At 42.7% G+C, this 19,910-nt stretch overlaps 1 protein-coding gene across 1 annotated transcript in view; it reads right to left on the bottom strand.

Annotated features, from left to right (window-relative positions):
- plcg2 (phospholipase C, gamma 2) overlaps positions 1-19,910 on the bottom strand; it is a 49,055-nt gene that overhangs the window by 6,303 nt on the left and 22,842 nt on the right. The window contains exons 10-27 of the mRNA XM_082540903.1: positions 17,645-17,746; positions 17,254-17,372; positions 17,055-17,140; positions 15,957-16,074; positions 15,528-15,696; positions 15,344-15,439; positions 14,851-14,937; positions 14,244-14,413; positions 11,766-11,966; positions 10,896-11,018; positions 10,426-10,606; positions 9,723-9,791; positions 9,514-9,623; positions 7,076-7,172; positions 6,909-6,981; positions 6,487-6,659; positions 5,480-5,582; positions 76-279 (exon numbers count right to left, since the gene is read on the bottom strand). Coding sequence (XP_082397029.1) covers positions 76-279; positions 5,480-5,582; positions 6,487-6,659; positions 6,909-6,981; positions 7,076-7,172; positions 9,514-9,623; positions 9,723-9,791; positions 10,426-10,606; positions 10,896-11,018; positions 11,766-11,966; positions 14,244-14,413; positions 14,851-14,937; positions 15,344-15,439; positions 15,528-15,696; positions 15,957-16,074; positions 17,055-17,140; positions 17,254-17,372; positions 17,645-17,746 — 2,281 coding nt within the window. The remainder of the gene's footprint in view (positions 1-75; positions 280-5,479; positions 5,583-6,486; positions 6,660-6,908; positions 6,982-7,075; positions 7,173-9,513; positions 9,624-9,722; positions 9,792-10,425; positions 10,607-10,895; positions 11,019-11,765; positions 11,967-14,243; positions 14,414-14,850; positions 14,938-15,343; positions 15,440-15,527; positions 15,697-15,956; positions 16,075-17,054; positions 17,141-17,253; positions 17,373-17,644; positions 17,747-19,910) is intronic.

Genomic DNA, 19,910 nt, shown 5'->3' with positions numbered 1-19,910 from the left:
ATAAGAAGATAAATATAAAGCCCTCAAAACTGTCTCCTTTGTCCTCCGCTGTGTGATAAATGAGCACTGCTGTACCTGCTGTTTGGAAGTTGAGAGCCACCATGTGACAGCCGAGGGCCCACATCGGGTAAGGGTCGTAGTTTGAGGACTCGACGCGCTGGCCTTTCGGGTAGATACGACTCAGAGCTTTGCGGTTGTACTGCAGGAAGTCTTTGGTGCGGCTCTTCCCTGGAAGCTTGTTCTCCACGAAGGAGCGGACCTCCTTGTAGCTGTAACTGTCTGCAGAGCAGGAGAGAGGGGAGGAGTTCAGTGGTTCAGCCACCTCACCTTCGCTGCTTGCTAAGAGAGGGAGCTGACATTTAGTTAAAGTGAGCTAAACAAATTAACTGGATTTATTTCAGAGGGATGGTTGTTTGGGGACTAGACTGTGAAAGGATGCATGTCTAAACTGCATCTAAACCCCACCCTCTCACACATTTTCACTCAGACAGTCAGAAATATTATAATTCTGATCATTTATCAGCACAAATCCATATTTTTAGATCTTTGTATAAAAACAAAGCTGACAGTTGTGAGACTTTATCAGAGGTGGAAGCATCACAGCAGATGCTTTTCTGTGGAAGTAACTGAGAATAAAACAAAAACATGAAGCAGATTTTCCTGTTCTGGCTTTTTATAGCAGATAACCTTAAATATTCTGCAGTAGATCAAAAACAGAAGAAAACCATGAATCAACATATGAACATTACCTGATGCTGCTGAAGTGAAGCAGAGCAAAGTTACAGAGGTTTTATTAGAGACACGGCTGAGAGCAGTTTGGCATCATTTGTAAAAGTTTACATTTCTGGTCTTGAAGTACACAGAGACAGAAAGAGCTGCACAGGAAGTGTGATTTTATCGTGGTGGAAGCAAAAGTGCCAAAGTAAGAAGGACTAAATGATGTTGTTTATCAAACGAGAAGCATAGTTTTGATCTTCTTTTGCTGCTGGTTCAGTCAATTTTGATCAGAGAGTGACAAAAACCGCAACTGCACACTTTGTGTTTGCACAGTCTCAAGAACATCGGGCGAGTTAGTCCGCTGCCATATAAAAACTGTAATGGCCCTCGATTACTTGTCGATGTGCAATGCTGCTGAATAAGAGGAGCCAGAGAGCTGTCTCAGGCTGCTGTGTTATAATTCACTCTTCGGTGACTTTATTGATCCATTAAAGGTTTTAACTTAACCCAAAACACAGCAGCAAACATTTTCTCTCACTATTGATGTTGATCGGCTCCATAGGAATAAAATTTAACTGAATTTATCTGAACTGGATGTCATGCTCAACAAAAATGAGCAACAAGCACAGAACATTGAAGCTGGTCCATCAGATACAAATCCTGCTCACAGCAGCACATCTTACTGTTTTCCTTTCAGTAACCACACTCCACATGATAAGTGGTGGTCATCAAACGATGATTGTGGGTTTTGGGGCTCTAACCATGAGTGGCCGTGGCGTTGTTTCATGTGACTGTGCCCACTTCAAATCGGTCTTTTCCTGTTTTTGAAAGTAACACATTTAAAAATGAACCTAAATAGTATCAAATAAATGCTACACACAAGCTTCTTGTAAAACGAGTTTCAGGTACAACGCGATTAAATAAAGGTTTATAGACGCTTTCAGATTTAAGCGCGTTTTTTCCCTTCAGATGCTTATTTGGTTTAGAAGCTGATATTGCAGATCTGTTATTTGGAAATGTCACCGAGTCATTCTGAACCTACAGAAATCAATTGTGGTGCGAATGTAGTTTTAGCATCTATTTCCAGATTGAGACAGTGCATCACAGGAAACCGTCTGTCTTTAGATCTTTCCTCTTGGTCACATCCTGTTTGTACAACTTAAACCCCCGCGAGCCATCATTTTAGGGATTCCTACCTATAAAACCCGGAGAGCAGTCAAATGGTGGAAGTGGAAGCTAAATTGGCTAGTCATTCATATGTATATTAGGCTGTTAAGTAGGAATTCTGGAGGGAGGGGAGTGGGGGTGGGGGAGTGGAGTGTTTCAGTTTGCCATCTTGGGGAGAAATCAACACACATGGGTGTATGTCCTTTGTTGCTGACATTTATTGATAAAAACAGTACAAAAAACCAACCATTTGTACACATATTTACAAATAATTCAACATTTTCAGCAATCACTCACAATCCTGGCACTGCCATGGTATCTGTAGTCTGCATTTACCACATGTGTACCTGTAGCAGTGAACACATCGCACAGTGGCCTGATTTTTCTTGCAGTTGTGTTTGACCTGACACGTGGCTCTTTTTCCAGGGTTAGGTGTGGAGGGTTCTGCCCGAAGCAACTGATCTTTTCTTGCCTTCTTCGCAGCTACATGAGAGTGAGCCAACTCTGTTGCAAGCTCCACCAGGAAGTCCACCCGTCTTTCCTTCGTCCCGGTGCATGCTTGATACAGCACATGTGCATTCAGTGCTGCCATGTCAATCATGTTATAAAACACGGCGACTGGCCAGCGCCGTGTTCCTTTGCGGACAGTGTACTCCCGAACCATCTGGTCCATCACATCCACGCCACACTTTGTTTTGTTGTAAAGGGTGACAGTGTTTGGCTTCCTTTTGGTGGTGTTATCAGTCTGAACCACGCCGTGCATGCTGCTAAGAATATAGACTGTCTTCTTCCGTTTGGCCGCATACGCCGTCAGCGTGGCAGCAGAGGTTGAAAACACCTAAGAAATAAGATAAATTGTTATTTCCATAGCACTTTTACACACAATGAAACACATAAACATAGAACCACAAAAGACCTGCAACATACCTGAGTGGTGAATTCATTGCGATCTGTCTGTCTAGTGGATTGAGAAATTTCCCTGCGAATCCTGTTGACTGTGCCGAGGATGGTGGTTTTCCGTCTAAGAAGTTTTTGTGCAAGTGAAAGCGATGTGAAAAAATTGTCCGTGGTAACATTTCTGCCCTTGTCTAGGAATGGTTCCATCAGCCTCATTACTACATTTTCAGAAAGTCTCTCCCCACTGGGACGATTGGGGTCCTTGCCAAGATATGGGAAGACATTGCAAATGTACTTGGATTTTAGGTCGCAGGCCACCCAAAACTTGATCCCAAACTTGTCAGGTTTACTTGCAATATACTGCAGGAAACAGCACCGAGTCTTTGATGGACCTAAAATCCAAGTACATTTGCAATGTCTTCCCATATCTTGGCAAGGACCCCAATCGTCCCACTGGGGAGAGACTTTCTGAAAATGTAGTAATGAGGCTGATGGAACCATTCCTAGACAAGGGCAGAAATGTTACCACGGACAATTTCTTCACATCGCTTTCACTTGCGCAAAAACTTCTTGGACGGAAAACCACCATCCTCGGCACAGTCAACAGGATTCGCAGGGAAATTCCTCAATCCACTAGACAGACAGATCGCAATGTATTCACCACTCAGGTATGTTGCAGGTCTTTTGTGGTTCTATGTTTATGTGTTTCATTGTGTGTAAAAGGGCTATGGAAATAACAATTTATCTTATTTCTTAGGTGTTTTCAACCTCTGCTGCCACGCTGACGGCGTATGCGGCCAAACGGAAGAAGACAGTCTATATTCTTAGCAGCATGCACGGCGTGGTTCAGACTGATAACACCACCAAAAGGAAGCCAAACACTGTCACCCTTTACAACAAAACAAAGTGTGGCGTGGATGTGATGGACCAGATGGTTCGGGAGTACACTGTCCGCAAAGGAACACGGCGCTGGCCAGTCGCCGTGTTTTATAACATGATTGACATGGCAGCACTGAATGCACATGTGCTGTATCAAGCATGCACCGGGACGAAGGAAAGACGGGTGGACTTCCTGGTGGCGCTTGCAACAGAGTTGGCTCACTCTCATGTAGCTGCGAAGAAGGCAAGAAAAGATCAGTTGCTTCGGGCAGAACCCTCCACACCTAACCCTGGAAAAAGAGCCACGTGTCAGGTCAAACACAACTGCAAGAACAATCATGCCACTGTGCGATGTGTTCACTGCAAAAGATACACATGTGGTAAATGCAGACTACAGATACCATGGCAGTGCCAGGATTGTGAGTGATTGCTGAAAATGTTGAATTATTTGTAAATATGTGTACAAATGGTTGGTTTTTTGTACTGTTTTTATCAATAAATCTCAGCAACAAAGGACATACACCCATGTGTGTTGATTTCTCCCCAAGATGGCAAACTGAAACACTCCACTCCCCCACCCCCACTCCCCTCCCTCCAGAATTCCTACTTAACAGCCTAATATACATATGAATGACTAGCCAATTTAGCTTCCACTTCCACCATTTGACTGCTCTCCGGGTTTTATAGGTAGAAAGGTAGAAGCCTGGGGATGCTAGTGATAAAGGTTTATAGACGCTTTCAGATTTAACCGCGTTTTTTCCCTTCAGATGCTTATTTGGTTTAGAAGCTGATATTGCACATCTGTTATTTGGAAATGTCACCGAGTCATTCTGAACCTACAGAAATCAATTGTGGTGCGAATGTAGTTTTAGCATCTATTTCCAGATTGAGACAGTGCATCACAGGAAACCGTCTGTCTTTAGATCTTTCCTCTTGGTCACATCCTGTTTGTACAACAACCTGTGGCTGAACACGACGAGTTTCCTCAGCTCAAATAATTCCTCGGCTAGAAGGACTCATTTAAATCAATGTTAGAAACTGTGTAGTTACAGGAGTCACGGACGTGCATTTCAGGATGGGACCAGCTCTTGAGTAAAAGCATCTAAACGCTTTTGTGACTGCAATTATATTTTTAAAATTGTGTCATTGAAAGGAAGTTTAGACGCCAACTAACATAAAAAATAACATCTAAAAGTCAGAAATGAAGAAGAAGGTATCTGCTTATTCATTGAGACACCACAGAGACTGCACCTATAAAAGGTAAAAATGATACCTGATTGAAATTTGGCAGCTGGCCCCGTAAAGGTCACCTCCCTCTGTTTGCCGTGTGTGGCCTACATAACAGGCCCAGCACACCAAACACAGTAACCCCGATTAGCAGCGGTCAGGCACTTTTACAGTTATGAGCACCCTGTGGCACACCAAAGTCAATCAGTGACATTTACTAAACAGATGAGTTATCAATAAATCCACCGATCAGGACAATGTTGTTGCAAGCTAGACAGTTTGTCATTGCCGGCTTTAAACATGCTTTTTTAATCCTGCAAGGCTGGGTGTGAGTATTTGTGGTTTTATTTTACACTTTGTACAATAACTACGTTGCTTTTATAACTGGAGGTCTGGAGAAAAGCGATTCAAACACAAAGCTTGAATTCATCTTACTGTGACATGGAGTTACAAAGGTAACACCACATTCACCAATGATTTCGATTCTTAACCTCAGATTAAATAAGTGAGGCAAGGTTTCATTTTAAAGCAGCGTGCAAAAGCTTCAAGCGCAGCCTGTCTGCATTAGACATGTGAGTTGACACGTATTTACCAAAGCGGTCCTTCTCTTTGCTGCGTGGCTGACAGTAGACCACCACCTCCGACATCTCCGTGGCGACCACTGCCTTCTTCTCCACTTCCACCTGTTGTTTCATCTGATATCGAACAGAAAAACAAGTCACTTCCTGTTTGCACTGTAATGTGGACAGACCACCTATGAATATAGACGCCGATGTGGTTTTGCATCTTGCACTTTGCTTCGGTCAATACACAACCTTCCCGTAAGCTCACACAGATGATGCTCTTTTACATCATTTCTTTGCAGTTATAGTTTCTTCAGTTATTAGTTTTTACATTAATTTTGTATATTTTTAAATGATTTCAAATTACAACAACATTTGTCTTAAATTGCCCTACATCGTATCTGTGGTATCAGATAAGATACCACATGATCCTCTGTGAGCAAGCACTTTGTGACGGTGGGAAAGAAGAACTCTCTTTTAACAGGAAGAGAGCACCAGTAGAACCAGCCCCACTGACTGAACGGAGCATTTTGTGTCTCACTGTAGCAGTTTTTGTCGTTGTAGTTGTTAGTAAGTAACTTTGTATTCACTTGTAGTCACTTTGTATCTCGTTTAAAGTCACATTCACACAAGCCTAGAGAACATTGGTTGACACCCCAGTTGCTAGGGACGGGTTGGTTGCAAAGATGCATACACTGCTGCACCAAAGACCTGCTTGTGATTGCTTTGGTCGCGGGCAGATTCCTCCCATCACCAGTGAGATTTGCATTGGTTGGTTTCAGCATTAAAGGCAGAACTTTGGATGCAAACGTTCTGTTTTGTGCTGCAGTTTTTCCAGTTTCACTAACGCTTGGTGGTTAGTTTCCAACTGTTTGCATACAAGTTGATGTCTTCCATGCAATCTACAGGCAACCATGGCAATCAGCAGGTGACCAAAGTCTGTGGTTGCTGCTGGTTTTGCTGCAACCTCCAGCAATCGCATCCCAACAGGTTTTATGATGCGGGCTCTGCTTCCACAGAAGCATATCGCACTCACCTGTTGATCCTTGCTGTACTGCTGGTTCGCCGTTCTCTGAATAATGTCCCATGCCACCTTGTACCATTCAAACAGCTCTTCCAGAGAACCTGCAGTCAAGTCAAACTGCAGACTGTCTTCATCCTGGTCCTGCAAGGTCACTGCGTGGGGCTTCCCGTATTTACCATTCTTCACTACAAAAAGGAAGACAGAGAGGCCCAGTGATGTTTGACTCCCAAACTTTGTGCAAACTTTGAGGAATCAGGATTTAGTCGACGTGTATACAAACCCTAACGCAGTAATGACACATTTAGTCCAAACTGAGTTAAAGCCACAGAAAAATGCTCAGGACTGAACTAAACTGGACGACGCTGCTGTGTAATGTATATTAACTGTGCTTTTCCATTGTGACTGTGTGACACACCAAGATAACGAGTACTCACAGTTTTGAATGTTGCATTTGGAGATGTCCACGACGCCCTGACATAGTTCACCTAGTGGGTTATCTTCCATTTCCTGTTTTAGCAGACATCACAAATAGAGGTCGTTTTCAGTCACTTTCCACACAGATACAGTACAGTTGAACTCTGACCTGACTTCTAATCTTTACCTGCACTCTGATGACAGGTTCGGTGTTGCTGGACACTGGCTCCACGTAGTTAGCAGGAAAGAATAACTGTAACTTGCCACCGTGGTCTCCTCTGCACCTGTAATGAGCAGAATGAGTCACTTCAGTTCAATTTAGTTTGATTTATATTGCACCAACTCACAACAACAGTCGCCTCAAGGTGCTTTATACTGTGAGGCAAAGAGCTTACAAAACCAGACGACCCCCCTATGAGCAAGCACTTTGGTGACCGTGGGAAGGGGAAAAAATCCCTTTTAACAGGAAGAAACCTCCAGCAGACTGAACAAGAAACACTCAGTGCATCACTCAGTGCTGTGCAGCGCAGCAAAGGGAGGATTGAGGGTCACCAGAGCCACAAGTAAGCCCGCAGTGTGAGAGGGAAGTGCTCTAATGGAGTGATACGGTACGACGAAGTCTTTAAGATAAGACGGGGCCTGAATATTCAAGACCTTGTATGTGATGAGAAGGATCTTACGTCACTCTGAGACAGGATGGTTCTAATTTTAGAGATACTGTGCAAGTGGAAGAAAGCAGTCCTACATATTTGTTTAATATGTGCAGTCTTAGAACATTGTGCTCTGTTAAGACAATAAGGTGCTAAGATCTTTAAAATATGATGGCCCCTGATCTTTCAAGCCTTTGTTTGTCAGGAGAAGAATTTTAAGTTCTGCATTCAACAGGGAACCAGTGAAGAAAAGCCAATATAGAAAATATATGGGCTCTATTTTTAGTCCCTGTCAGTATTTTGGAGCAACTAAAGGCTTTTCTGACAACCTTCAAAACAACATGAGAATAAAGGAATTACAGCAGTCCATGTAGCTCATGTCTGACACATAACTTCTGCGAGTGAGGAAGACTCATGAACGCATTGGAATCTGTCAGCTAAACACTATTCAAGCCAGCACAATACATTTTGATGATGTCTTCTACACTGTGTAATAATCAGTCAGCAGCATCAAATGCTGCACCGAGGACTCAGATCTAACAATAGAAGCACACAGACAAGTCCACTGTCAGAGGCCAGCAGAAGGAGATCGTTACTTAAAGATTGGTCTCTAATTACGAGACAGCTGCACCAAGAAATGGCTTTCTAATTATTTTATTACATCCACCCTGAAAGTCCGTTTGTATGTAGTCTGTTAATAAAGTCAAACTAATCAAATTTAAAAGCACTAACGGTAAGACGTGGAGTCTAACAGACTCAGAGTTCATTATTAAAGTTAGTTTAGAGCTCAGTAGGAGAGAAAGAGTCTAAATAATAAAGTTGCTGTCCTTAATGATACTTCTGTGTAAGTTGATGTGAAAAGTCCCGTGTTTGCAATTAGCCATGTTTATGTAAGGGTTACTGAGGGTTTGAAGTAACTGTTAGAATCATTTCATTGGTAAATTCAATCAAAAAAAACAACCCCCCACCCCCCCACACACACACACACTATGAGATAAAGGAGAACAACAGCCTGATACCTGCAGGCCTGACAACAGGAGATGTGTCACTGCTGTAACACCTGTAACATTCAGCAGTTTCCTCATTGCTCTGACACACACAACAAAACTATTGACCACACTACACACTAACTACACACTAACTACACAAGATTTGCGCTAAACGTCGCAAATCTCTCACGTCTCAAACACGCCGTCACTCCTAAAACTTCCCCCTCCCTAAACATCTAAATGCCATGTTGCCATATCATTTTTTGATTGGTCGACATGGTACATTTTTCCACCAATAGGAAAGGGCAGGGGGAGGGGTTTGGTGTTGTTTTTGCTCTCACGCTTTCGAGCGTTTTCCTTATAAAACGCCGTTTTTACCGTTTCTTCCCGCAGTAAATATAACCAACGACAGTATTCAGGAAGAAAACCAAACATATACGAATGTGAATCGCATCATTGGCTGTGGGATAAGGCGGCATTGTTCTAATCCCATACGGGAGCAGCCAGTCACTCACTGACTAACACTGCAAAACAGAATTGTTAAAGTTTTAATTTTAATTTCAATTCAGGTCAGATTATTTTTGTGCGCAACACAGATTTTGTGCGCAGAGACCGTGCCAGCAGTGCACAATTGTGCACGCGCGCAGCTTAGGGGGAACATTGGTAAATACCACAAATAGACCAAATGCGCTACAATGAGACACAAAACATCTAAAACAGACACAACAAGAAAAAAAGCACAAAAAGACAGAAATAAGAAGACACCAAGATGCCCAAAGAAATACACAAACTAGCTAAAAATCAACACAAAGTTGTTACATTAAGATACATCAGCAAAGACAAAAAGCCACTTCATGTCACTTCTAATTGGAGTCCGATCTCTACTGTTGAGGGCGGACGGCCTTCTCCACATCTGTGTCACTAAATCAGTCCGTGGCCATGCCAACCACGTACATGCAAAGACACAAACTTGCGTGTGGACTCACCATCCATCAGCCTCTTTGGACACGTTGTGTATCAAAGCTCCTTGTTGAAAGCTCAGCTCATCTGGCCTCCTCGCCTGGTAGCTGTATAATGCCTTGACAGTATTTTTAGGCTAAAGGAGACAAACACATAGAATTGAGAACGTTAAAGGAACGATAATCAAAGAATACTCGACAACACACCACATGACCAAATCTGACTGCATACACACCAGCGAGGGCTCGATCTCATTGGGCTCCACATACGTCTTCACATCATATAAAGAGGCACAGTTCTTCTCCTGTGAAACACAGCGCACTGTTAGGAGGATATCATGACCTGACGCTGACCTGAAATGTTCTGTAGTAAACTGTACAGTAAATGTTCTGAGTTTAAAATGATAAACCTTCCTCAGACTGATCACCATGTATTTTGACACTGAGGAATTTACTGGCTTTGCCACAAACTTTCCTAATTTACAGTCAGAGACGAGCAGGAACTCTACAACTAACATGGCAGTAAATACAATAAGTGATCAAATACTGATTTTTGTTTCTCCTTTTATTTGTGTGTGTTTTGTTGTTTTTAGAAAATTCTATGGTAGCTCAGAGAGGACAAGCACAGTCTCCGGAGTCGCACGCAGTGAGGATGTAACACTGCAGACAAAGATGCAAGGTAATGAGTGTTTTAATCACACGATTCATAAAATACTGCAGAGACATGTTTGCTAACAGCCATTTACTCTTAGCTTGTCACGTCCGCAGCTGTTCCGTTGCATTATTGCAAAAACCAAAAACAGTGAGTTTCCTTGAGTTTTCTAGCTGTTAGTGTGTTTGAACTCTTGGGGCTACCATAATTACCTGTTTCTCAAGCGCAAATGATTCACTAGTTTCCACAAACTTATTGCAACAGTGGCAGAATCTCTTGAAACTCACTGTGCTGAAGCGGTCGACCAGCTCGGGCGTGACCGGGTAACGTAGCTTAATCTTGCGATACAGCGGTTTCTTCCTAAAGTAGTTGACCAGCTCCACGAGGCTCTCGAACTCCGTAGTGGTGCCCAGCAGATACATGTTGCCCTCCTTCTGGATGCGGCAGTGTTTCACCTTACCGTCACCTCTGAATGACAGAAGTTGATAACAAATAGTTATGTTTGCAGTACTAAACCCGTTATGCAGATGCTCACGGTGGCAGTGTGTTCTGGCTCTGTCACCCCGATCATCAGATTTAGGTTGGAAAACACACATTTTAGCCCAACTTTGTCACTAATGGATCAGTGTCTGAATTAATGGAAAGTTTTTATGGAGATTACAGTTACATAATGAGGGGTCATCAACTTTATTTCACCCTTTATGAAATGACACATTTCAGTGGAGACACATTTGTTGAATTTCCTTTGGCACGGTACCTGAATGTGATGGCAAAGGAGTCTGGTTCTCCTTCTCTCTGCCGGATGAGAAAGGCTCCATCTCTGGGAATCCTCATTAGGTAATCCTCTGCCTGACCTCTGCTCAGGTTACTGTAGAACCACCTGCTCCACACAAACACAAGGAGGGTTACACCCTTACACATTCACAACCACTAGCACTTTATATAGCCTCTGTAGAAATTATCCACATATCTCACTTATCTTAACTGCACTACTGTAAATGCTGTATAAATAATCATTCTGTACAATATGATCATTTTAATTCTACAACTGTTTATAACTTGCATAGTTCATATTTCTGTATAGTTTCATATTTAGATCCTGTTCATAGCCTGTACATACTTATAGTGATAGGAAATTGTTAATGTATCTATCTCATGGCTAAAGCACTTCTGGATGGATGCAAACTGCATTTCGTTGCCTGGACTTGTGACATGTGCAATGACAATAAAGTTGAATTCTATTCTATTTATGCGGCATGTCTGTTTATCAGATGATGGCTTGGCTTTGACAGAAACAGGAGTTTTCTTTCTTCCATGCTCTTAAAAAAAAGGCTGAAAGAAGTGAGAGGGCAGTGACTACCCGTCCGTGGGTGTGCATGTGTGAAAGTGTGAAAGTGAGAAACAGAAGCTATGCATATGTGTGTGGGACTGAATGTGAGATGTAAGCTTAGCTACAGTAACACAACTAAAACTGGACATCGATGTGGAGCCCTGCATCAAACAAGGGTTTGGTTTTTTATTATAAGCTGAGAAGTTGAGAAATAACGAGTTAATCATTCACACCACACTGCAAAATGATTCAGCACCCTGTGATGTCTGTGATGCATTTTAGCACTGTGGAACAAACCCTTCTTGCAGATGTGAGTCGGGTTTTGGTACGGCATCGGTGAGGCGCAGCTCAAAGTCCTGGCAGCGCAGTGGGTTGTCTCTGTAGTGCTGGATCAGGGCGTACACGCTGGGAAAGTGCAGGTTTGCCGTCATGTAGAAGGAGGTGTGTCCGCCCTCTGTGACGGAGCGAATGCGACAGTGCTGCACCCTCCCGCTTCGCCTGAAACACGTGCAAACAAATGACCGAAATGATGACATCGACATCAAGCTTTCTTCTCCAGTGTAGCAGAAACATGAAGCTACCAAAGTGTTTACAGCTGACCTATTCAGCTTCTAACCCTAACTGAATTCAAATTGAATATATTCTAGTCCGAGTTTCCATTTGAGTTTAAACGTGTTTTCGGCCTTATTTTGATAGATGCAGTGAAGCCTGACAGGAGAGACATCCAACAAAGGGCTGAGGGTCGTATTGGAGCCCAGACCGGCTGCTTATCCCACCGAGCTGAACCGGCGCCCTCAGTTTGTATTTTCTGTTCAAAAGTGTAACGTTTGGATTACAGTTTTTATTTCGTTATTGTTCTACTGACCTTATTTCCTTATTAAATTACTGAGTCTGGTTTGTGTCTGGTTTCTGTTTACGTCGTGATTTTCTAGGAATGACTTCAGTCCGTTGTGTTTTTTGGTTCTTGTATTTGTAGTTATTTGTAGTTATCTCCTACGCGTTCCCTTTTCCATGTTCCTCCTCTAGAAGTTCATTCATGTTTCAGCGTTTCCTTGTTTCAGTTATGGCTATTGTTGGTTTCCTGTTGTCTCGTTGTCCTTAACAGTTTCATTTGTGTCTCCAAACTCCTGTGTTCAATCCCCACTACAGAGTGTGTGTGGGACGATCGTGGCTCAAGAGTTGGCAGTTCGTCTTGTAACCGGAAGGTTGCCGGTTCGAGCCCTGGCTCGGACAGTCTCAGTCGTTGTGTCCTTGGGCAAGACACTTCACCTAACGCCTACTGGTGATGGCCAGAGGGGCCGATGGCGCGATATGGCAGCCTCGCTTCTGTCAGAGCAGCTGTGGCTACAACTGTAGCTGCCTCCACCAGTGTGTGAATGAATAGTGGAATTGTACAGCGCTTTGAGGGTCTCGAAAAGCGCTATATAAATGCAATCCATTATTATTGTGTGTTTCCAGTCTTCCCCGTGGTCTCTGTTGGATGGTCTGTTTTCACTGCTGTGAGTTTTCCCTCATTATCCTCAAGCTGAGGAATTTTGTTGGAATTTCATTCCCTGGATGTTTCACCCTTTTGTTGGGTTTTTATAGACATTACCACCAGCTTTTCAACTACGCTCTCATTTTGTTCTTTCCTTTCCTCTCTGGTTTAAATTTAGGTGCAGCTTTAATGCAAACTGTGACACACCAGGAAGTAGACACTTTATTTTTACTCTTGGTTATGTATGATAGAGAGGATCTCTCCAGCATCATCTATCTAAGGCACACAGCTCTGGCTGTGAGCACAGAAGCCCCGCCCATTTGCTGTTCAAACCTTCCATTTGTGAAGCGCAGCCAATCAGCTAAAACTGCTTCTTTCACACAGAGGATGATTTCAGTGCCTTACATTAATGTCACATTACATTAAACTTTAAATTGAGGAAAGGTAGATTAAGTACAAGAATAAAAATAATAATAGATCCTTGTTGAACCACACAAATTGAACACAGCGTGAAGCTAAGCTCAGTTAGCTATCCTGGCAGCTGATATAGAGTGTGCCAGTTAAACTGCTTTAGCCTGCTAACAACTGCTGTTGCCTCTGCAAGCCGCTTTGAAACCCACCTCTGTGAAAGCGCATGGAAGGACAGGGATGTGTGATCTCACTGCTGGCAAACAAATTACTGCAGATAATCAACAATCCTATTTTAACTAAAGTGGGAAAATTTGAATTTTCTGTTTTTCATATTCCTTCATGTAAATGATGATTTTATTAGTGGAAATCATTTAGTGGGTAAGGTCATTAGTTATGTTGTATAAAGTCAATATTCCTATTCATCATTAATGAGCACAGAAACCTCGAGGAAGGTTGTTTAAGTGCAAAAACTACTGAACACAGATGCCTCCTATGAGCCCTAAACAGGAAGAAATTCTTCAGGCTTATCTTTATTGTGTATTTCAGTGTTTAGTTATTGTTGATTTACTGACTGTTTTATATAGTGCACATTTTTATATAATTTCTTAATATTTCTTAAAAATCCCACACAGCATCTGTGCTTTCCACCATGGAGTAGGAGATGTGATGGTCAGATAGTAGTATAGCACACACTACAAGACACATTCTCACAGCAGAGCAAACTTTACATTTTTCTGAGCCCCATTCTCAAATCTCTCGCCCTTCTCGTTTCCTATACTACATGACGCCAAGGTCCCACCCTTAGAAAGCGAACACAGAGGGGGAAGGACAAACAGAAATTAGTGCTGGTGTGTAAATCTGATGAAAAAAAACATGGGACACTGTACCAGAAGGAGAGCGTATAGTCTGTAACGAAGGTATCGCTCTGTCGGACCAAGAAGGTGCCGTCTCGTCCGCTGGTCTCTTTGCAGTAATCTTGGATCAGCCGCTCGGCCATCTGCCTGCCTTCCTTCATGCGACCGTGGAACCACGGCTCCGAGCAGTGAAGGTCCTGATACTGAAACGTCACAAAAACAAAAGTTCTATCAACACTTTTCTAAATTATTGTAAAAGTTCTGTTAATAACTTGGAGCTGAAGGAGTCAGGGTTAGGGCTCCAGCATTTCTCGCTAATGACGAGTGAAATTATCACAAGATGAATATTACAATAAACTCGAGCTTAGTCATCTATAATCATAAAATGCTATTTTTTATTACAAGAGTAACAAGAATCAAATGAATCAGGAGGAGCTGTTTTTCTGTTTTAAAACCATATACTTAGTACTTTCACTTTAGTATCGTTGTACTTTGGAAATAATAACTAATCTATTGAAATTTTAATATAAGACATCATTCAACATCCCCTTTTCGCTTCTTTACAGCTCATTGCACCACATGTCCAAAAAAGATGCATAAACCTGATATTTGAAGTTTGCTACTAAACTTTGGTTTTTACCTTCCTGGGATCCTCTTCCTCATCCTCGTACTCTTCTGCATAGTACAGCTTGTCGTCAGAGATCACACAGTAGTGCTTGTTCCAGCGCTGACAAAGAGAAATGAACATTTACATTTCCACCTTCCCATGCAAAACATGCCACTTGTTCAGGAAGCTTTTCAAAGAGCAACAGGGACACAAAGCGTCGGGCGCTGCTTTCGCTCAGTGAGGTCAATGAATTACAGAGAGATGACAAAAAATTGCAGACGCACATGAGCACCCAGCATAGCGCAGACACGAGTCCGTTTGTTACGCTACAGTACTAACGCAGCTGTTTAACACTATATTATCATAATAGAGGCAAAAAGTGGCAAGAACCGTCAGCCCTGAAACCAGAGAAATTTATTGGATTTGACTGGATTTAGCTACATTTAAATGACATAACTGAACACATTTAATCTCAGAACCTCAAACCTCTCTCATCAATGGCACACACTGATATGTGGGGTAATACCTGATCCACAGGGTCCCAGATCTCCAGGTCTCCTTCTTTCTGTCCCTTTCTAACATCCTTGACGGTGAATCCTCCCTCCATGTTGATCTTCTTGTGCTGCTCAAAGAAAACAAGGAGAGCACCGTTTTCAGGAATTATGACAAATCGTTTCCACTGACGCGCAGATGCGCTCAGACCACATTACCTTGAGTATGATCTTGCCCTTCAGCTGCGTGGGTGAAGGCAGCTGCTCGGCCAGGTGCTCCACGGGTTCGATCAGCAGTTTGTCTCCAAATACTTCTCTGAAAGTACGAGCCATCTGACGCTGCTGATCTACAGGGCAGTGCTCCTCTATGGACAGAATCACCGGGAACCTGAGACAACGAGACGTGGTTACCGAGATGTTCTGAATGGTCCAATGAAAAAACAGAATCCTTCCCAATGAATTAAGAGGCTGACAAAAAGTTCTTAAATCATCACATTGAATCGCTGCTTCTGCAGTTTAGCTCAGATCTTTGAATTCACAGAACTGCAATGTTGATTTATCTGGATCCATCATCAGCTTATATTCAGATCTAACAGCAGTCAAAGGCAGCATTTTTTGAGTAACACGTCTGGTTGTTTTGATTCTTACTCTGAGGTGACAAAAGCGTGCTCGTTTATCGCTCTGACCACATCCTCAAACTTGATCTTCGTCGTCCTGCTCCAGCCATGGTAAATGATTGGCTCCCCGGGGCCCTCCCAGCAGTCCACTGTTTGCATTCAGTAACACACAAAGAGACACTGTGAACACACTGAGTGAGCAAAAAAAACTCTTATTAAAAACTCTTGTTTTACATGTAATGGTATGAGTCATGTCCAAAGTTAAAGCAATCAACTGTGGTTCTGTGACATTTACGTCAAACGTTACTAAGCATTAAATAAGAGTTTGGCCAAATTAAGCTGAAAAGCCCCAAAACATCGAGTGGACGGGGTGGTTAATTTATATGTTAGAAACCATATAAGACAGACAAGAGTTAAAATAAATCTTATTTCAGTCACTGATTTTTGTTCTGCCTACATTAACATGTGTCTTGAGGGAGCCAATCAAAAGTGGACAGCTCAAAATCAAAGTTCTGCTCTCACATCTCGACGAGGGCCTGCGATCACTTCTTGCTCACTTTGATACAAACTAGCATGCACAGAGTTTCCATTTTCAAAGATCAAATGTGTAATCAGCAGCCGTGCACTTAGAGAGAACCGACAACTTAGAGACTGTGACGTTAACCGCGAGTTTTTGGGCAAACACGTGGAGACCCCAGCAGTCGCTCTGACCTGCACCAGCCAACTTTCTTTCGTTTTTTTTTTTGGAAGCATATTTGATGAATGAGATATTGGGGCAGGAGCATTACTGAGTGTTAGAGCTGGCTCGCTGGTCTGTAAGGCGTACAAAAGACTTTATCGACTATTCAATACTTGTTAGTGTCTTTTACACTTGGACATTGTATTAAAATCGGCAGCCTTGCTCAGGACACATCTACACACGCTGGTAAAAGCATGCGGCCGTAGCCCAGTCAGCCCAGATTACGCTGAGACGTTGGTTTGAATGATCAGACGTCACTGCTTGCTTCCTTCCTTCGTCACCGTCTTTGAGCTGTCCACTTGCAACAGAATCACTCAGGATGCATGCTAATGCCGGGCCCGAACAGTGGCGTCATTCGGGTGCAGCACACGCCGGGAGTTTGATACTAACATTCGACGCAGCGGCATCCCAGACGCAGACAGCGGACATAAGCCTCTGTGGACGACTCGCTGCGAATCTGATCACCTGTCAGGTAGCTGTTGAAGAGCAACAGGAGACATTTTATCTTTCACACATAGAGACATTTAAACCAACAGTATGTGGAAATATTACTGAGCATCATTAGTATGTGTGACGGAGTCAAACTGACGTGTTGTGTGAGGAGTTGACCCAGTAATGCGACAAAGGGTTGTTCATGTCCACGTTGCTGATGTCTGAGAACTTCTCATCCCAAATACAATTCTCCTTGGAAAACAGGAAGCCGAGGAACTGGAAGAGGAGAAACGCTTCAGATTTCAGAGTAATCTAACCCGTTCCCCCAGCCCCGCCCCTGCAGACTCCACAACGCTGTAGAACTGCTACGGGATGATTGTGTATTCACTTAAACACTCCAAAAACTTAAAGACTGCTTTCTGTTGATCAGAATTTCGAGCAAGTTTTTTAACACAACTGCATTCCTGCCAAAACTCAGTTTTAGCATCGATTGTCAAACTTGGTGCAGAAGAAGGAAGATGGTGTCCACTCATGTTGGTGCTGAATACCTCGCTCACGGTGAACTCCGGGTCATTGGTTTTTCTCATGGTGTCATCAATAAAGGTTGTCATCAGCTCTCTGACTTGGTTCAGATCATTGGCCCAAGTTTCCTGATGGATGAAAGGGCCAAAATAAATAAATAAATAAATAACTAAAAATCACACATCAGACTGCGACGGTTCATTTCAAACACTTTTTTTCTAGTCCCAGAGCTGTGTGATGTCAGCGAAAGAGGAAATCCATAAACATGCTGCTCTCTGTATATGAGGAAATCAGATGAAAGCCTTAGCAGACTTTAGAGAGAGGAGGGGAACTACATGGCTTGCTTTAGATAGAGTGTAAATTAAGTAACCGCACCACAGTCAGTGGCGACTAACGGAATAAATGTACCGCCCTTACGTATTTAAAATGCAAAATATGAGTAACTGTATTCTGTTAGAGTTACTGTTTGAAAAGGTGGTATTCAGTTACTTTGTTGAAATAAATAATTTCCCCCAGGGATCAATAAAGTATTCTGATTCTGATAAATGGATTGCACGGCAGTCTTTTCCTGTTTCATATGTTCAGCTTTGCTCTCTCTAGTTTTGGTAATTCCATGCACAAAACACGCATTAAGAGGCTCTAATGTCTGTGTCTCAGTCTCGCGGCCCATGTCACCCCTAGTTGCACGCCGCATAATGACTTGAAGAAATATTTTAAAAAATTATTCACAAAATGATTTAATATGAAGGCAATAGGCAGAGTGTTACAGGCATCGGCCCAAAGAATGTAGCCTGATGGGCAGTGTAGTCCGTGCTGCAGGGAGAATGGACCCGTGATGTTTCTGTGAGCGAGGAGGGAGAAAAAGGAAAAGTAGGAGCTGTCACCGAGCAGAACCAGGAGCTGGAAGCATGTAAATATAATAATAACCACTGCAGCCAAGAAGAGTGCCTGACGAGCCCAGCTGTAAGTAAGCTGTTAAGACTCGACTGTACACTGTGTTCGTGTTTGTAAGCAGCCTTTCAACGCCTCTCTCTGTCTCTCGCTAGCAAACTTGACCCAGACAACAAAGTAAAGCTAGTTTTCAGCTACGAGCCCGACACGAACCGGACGTATTAGCCAGAGGTCCCTTTACTACAGTTCGGAGCCGCGGACCTGTTTTATATACGAGATCGCTGCAAAAAGTGCAGCCTTACCTAATGTCCACCTACTGTTACTCATTTATATTAAGATTTAAACATCTAGTTGGTGTTGGTATTGGTATGGAGAGTAACCGTCAGCAATAGTAATAAATCACACAGCAATAGTTCATTCATGTAGTTGCAAAAAGCATGATAATATATTAAGTAATCCAAAGTATTCAGAATACATTGCTCTCATTGAGTAACGTAACAGAATATGTTACAAAATACATTTTGGGGCATGTAATCTGTAATCTGTAGTGGAATACATTTTAAAAGTAACCTTCACAACACTGGCCACAGTACAGTTAATTTAGGTCCTTTTAAGTGTGAAGGGGAGTGTTTTTAATCTGCATATCGGTCCAGCGAGCACACTGAACTCTTCTGCTGTAAGAGCACGATAAATGAAAAGGAAGAAAAGGAAAAACAGTAAATTCTATAACTGGTCCCAGCTGGTGATGACTGCACTGTGGTGAATCTGGGAACCACCTAGTCAGCAATCTACAAACTGTCTTTGGGCCAAAGCTGACCAGGGGGGCCAAGCAGGCTCCATCTGAGACATCAGCCCTGTGCTGACATTCAAAGAGACCAGCGGCAGACAGCGAGACACTTCGGTCATCACTCTGTGGCCTTCAGGTGGCTGCTGTTACAGCCAGATTACAAAACAAATTGATGCACAGTTATAAAATCTACCAAATCAAACACACACCGATTCTGAACCATTTTAGTACAGCCCAAAATAGCTTCATCAGCCACATATATTTCTGTAATATACAACTGTCGACACAAGAGTTACATTTCAGTGTGCGTTCTGTTAGCAATAAGCTAATATTGCTAACATATAGATTTAAGTACTGCAGCTCATTTAAAAATCAAACCAGAGGCAAGTTCAGTGCACAGCTGCAGGGCTAAAACAGGGCAACAAAACCAAGATAAACTTCTCTGCACAGCGAGGAAGTCAATAATGAATGATATCATATCACTGTTCCCCTTCCTTATAAATAAGAACTGAACATAAGCTAACCTTCCATCATCCGCCAGCTCACTGGTGACTTGTTGGGGGTAAACTTTGCTAGTCTGCAAATCTTTTAATGAGAAAATCTGTAATGCCGAG

Source organism: Aulonocara stuartgranti (assembly GCF_965226115.1).
Source record: "Aulonocara stuartgranti genome assembly, chromosome: 7".
Classification (NCBI taxonomy): domain Eukaryota; kingdom Metazoa; phylum Chordata; class Actinopteri; order Cichliformes; family Cichlidae; genus Aulonocara; species Aulonocara stuartgranti.
This window is presented reverse-complemented; position numbering and strand designations above follow the sequence as displayed.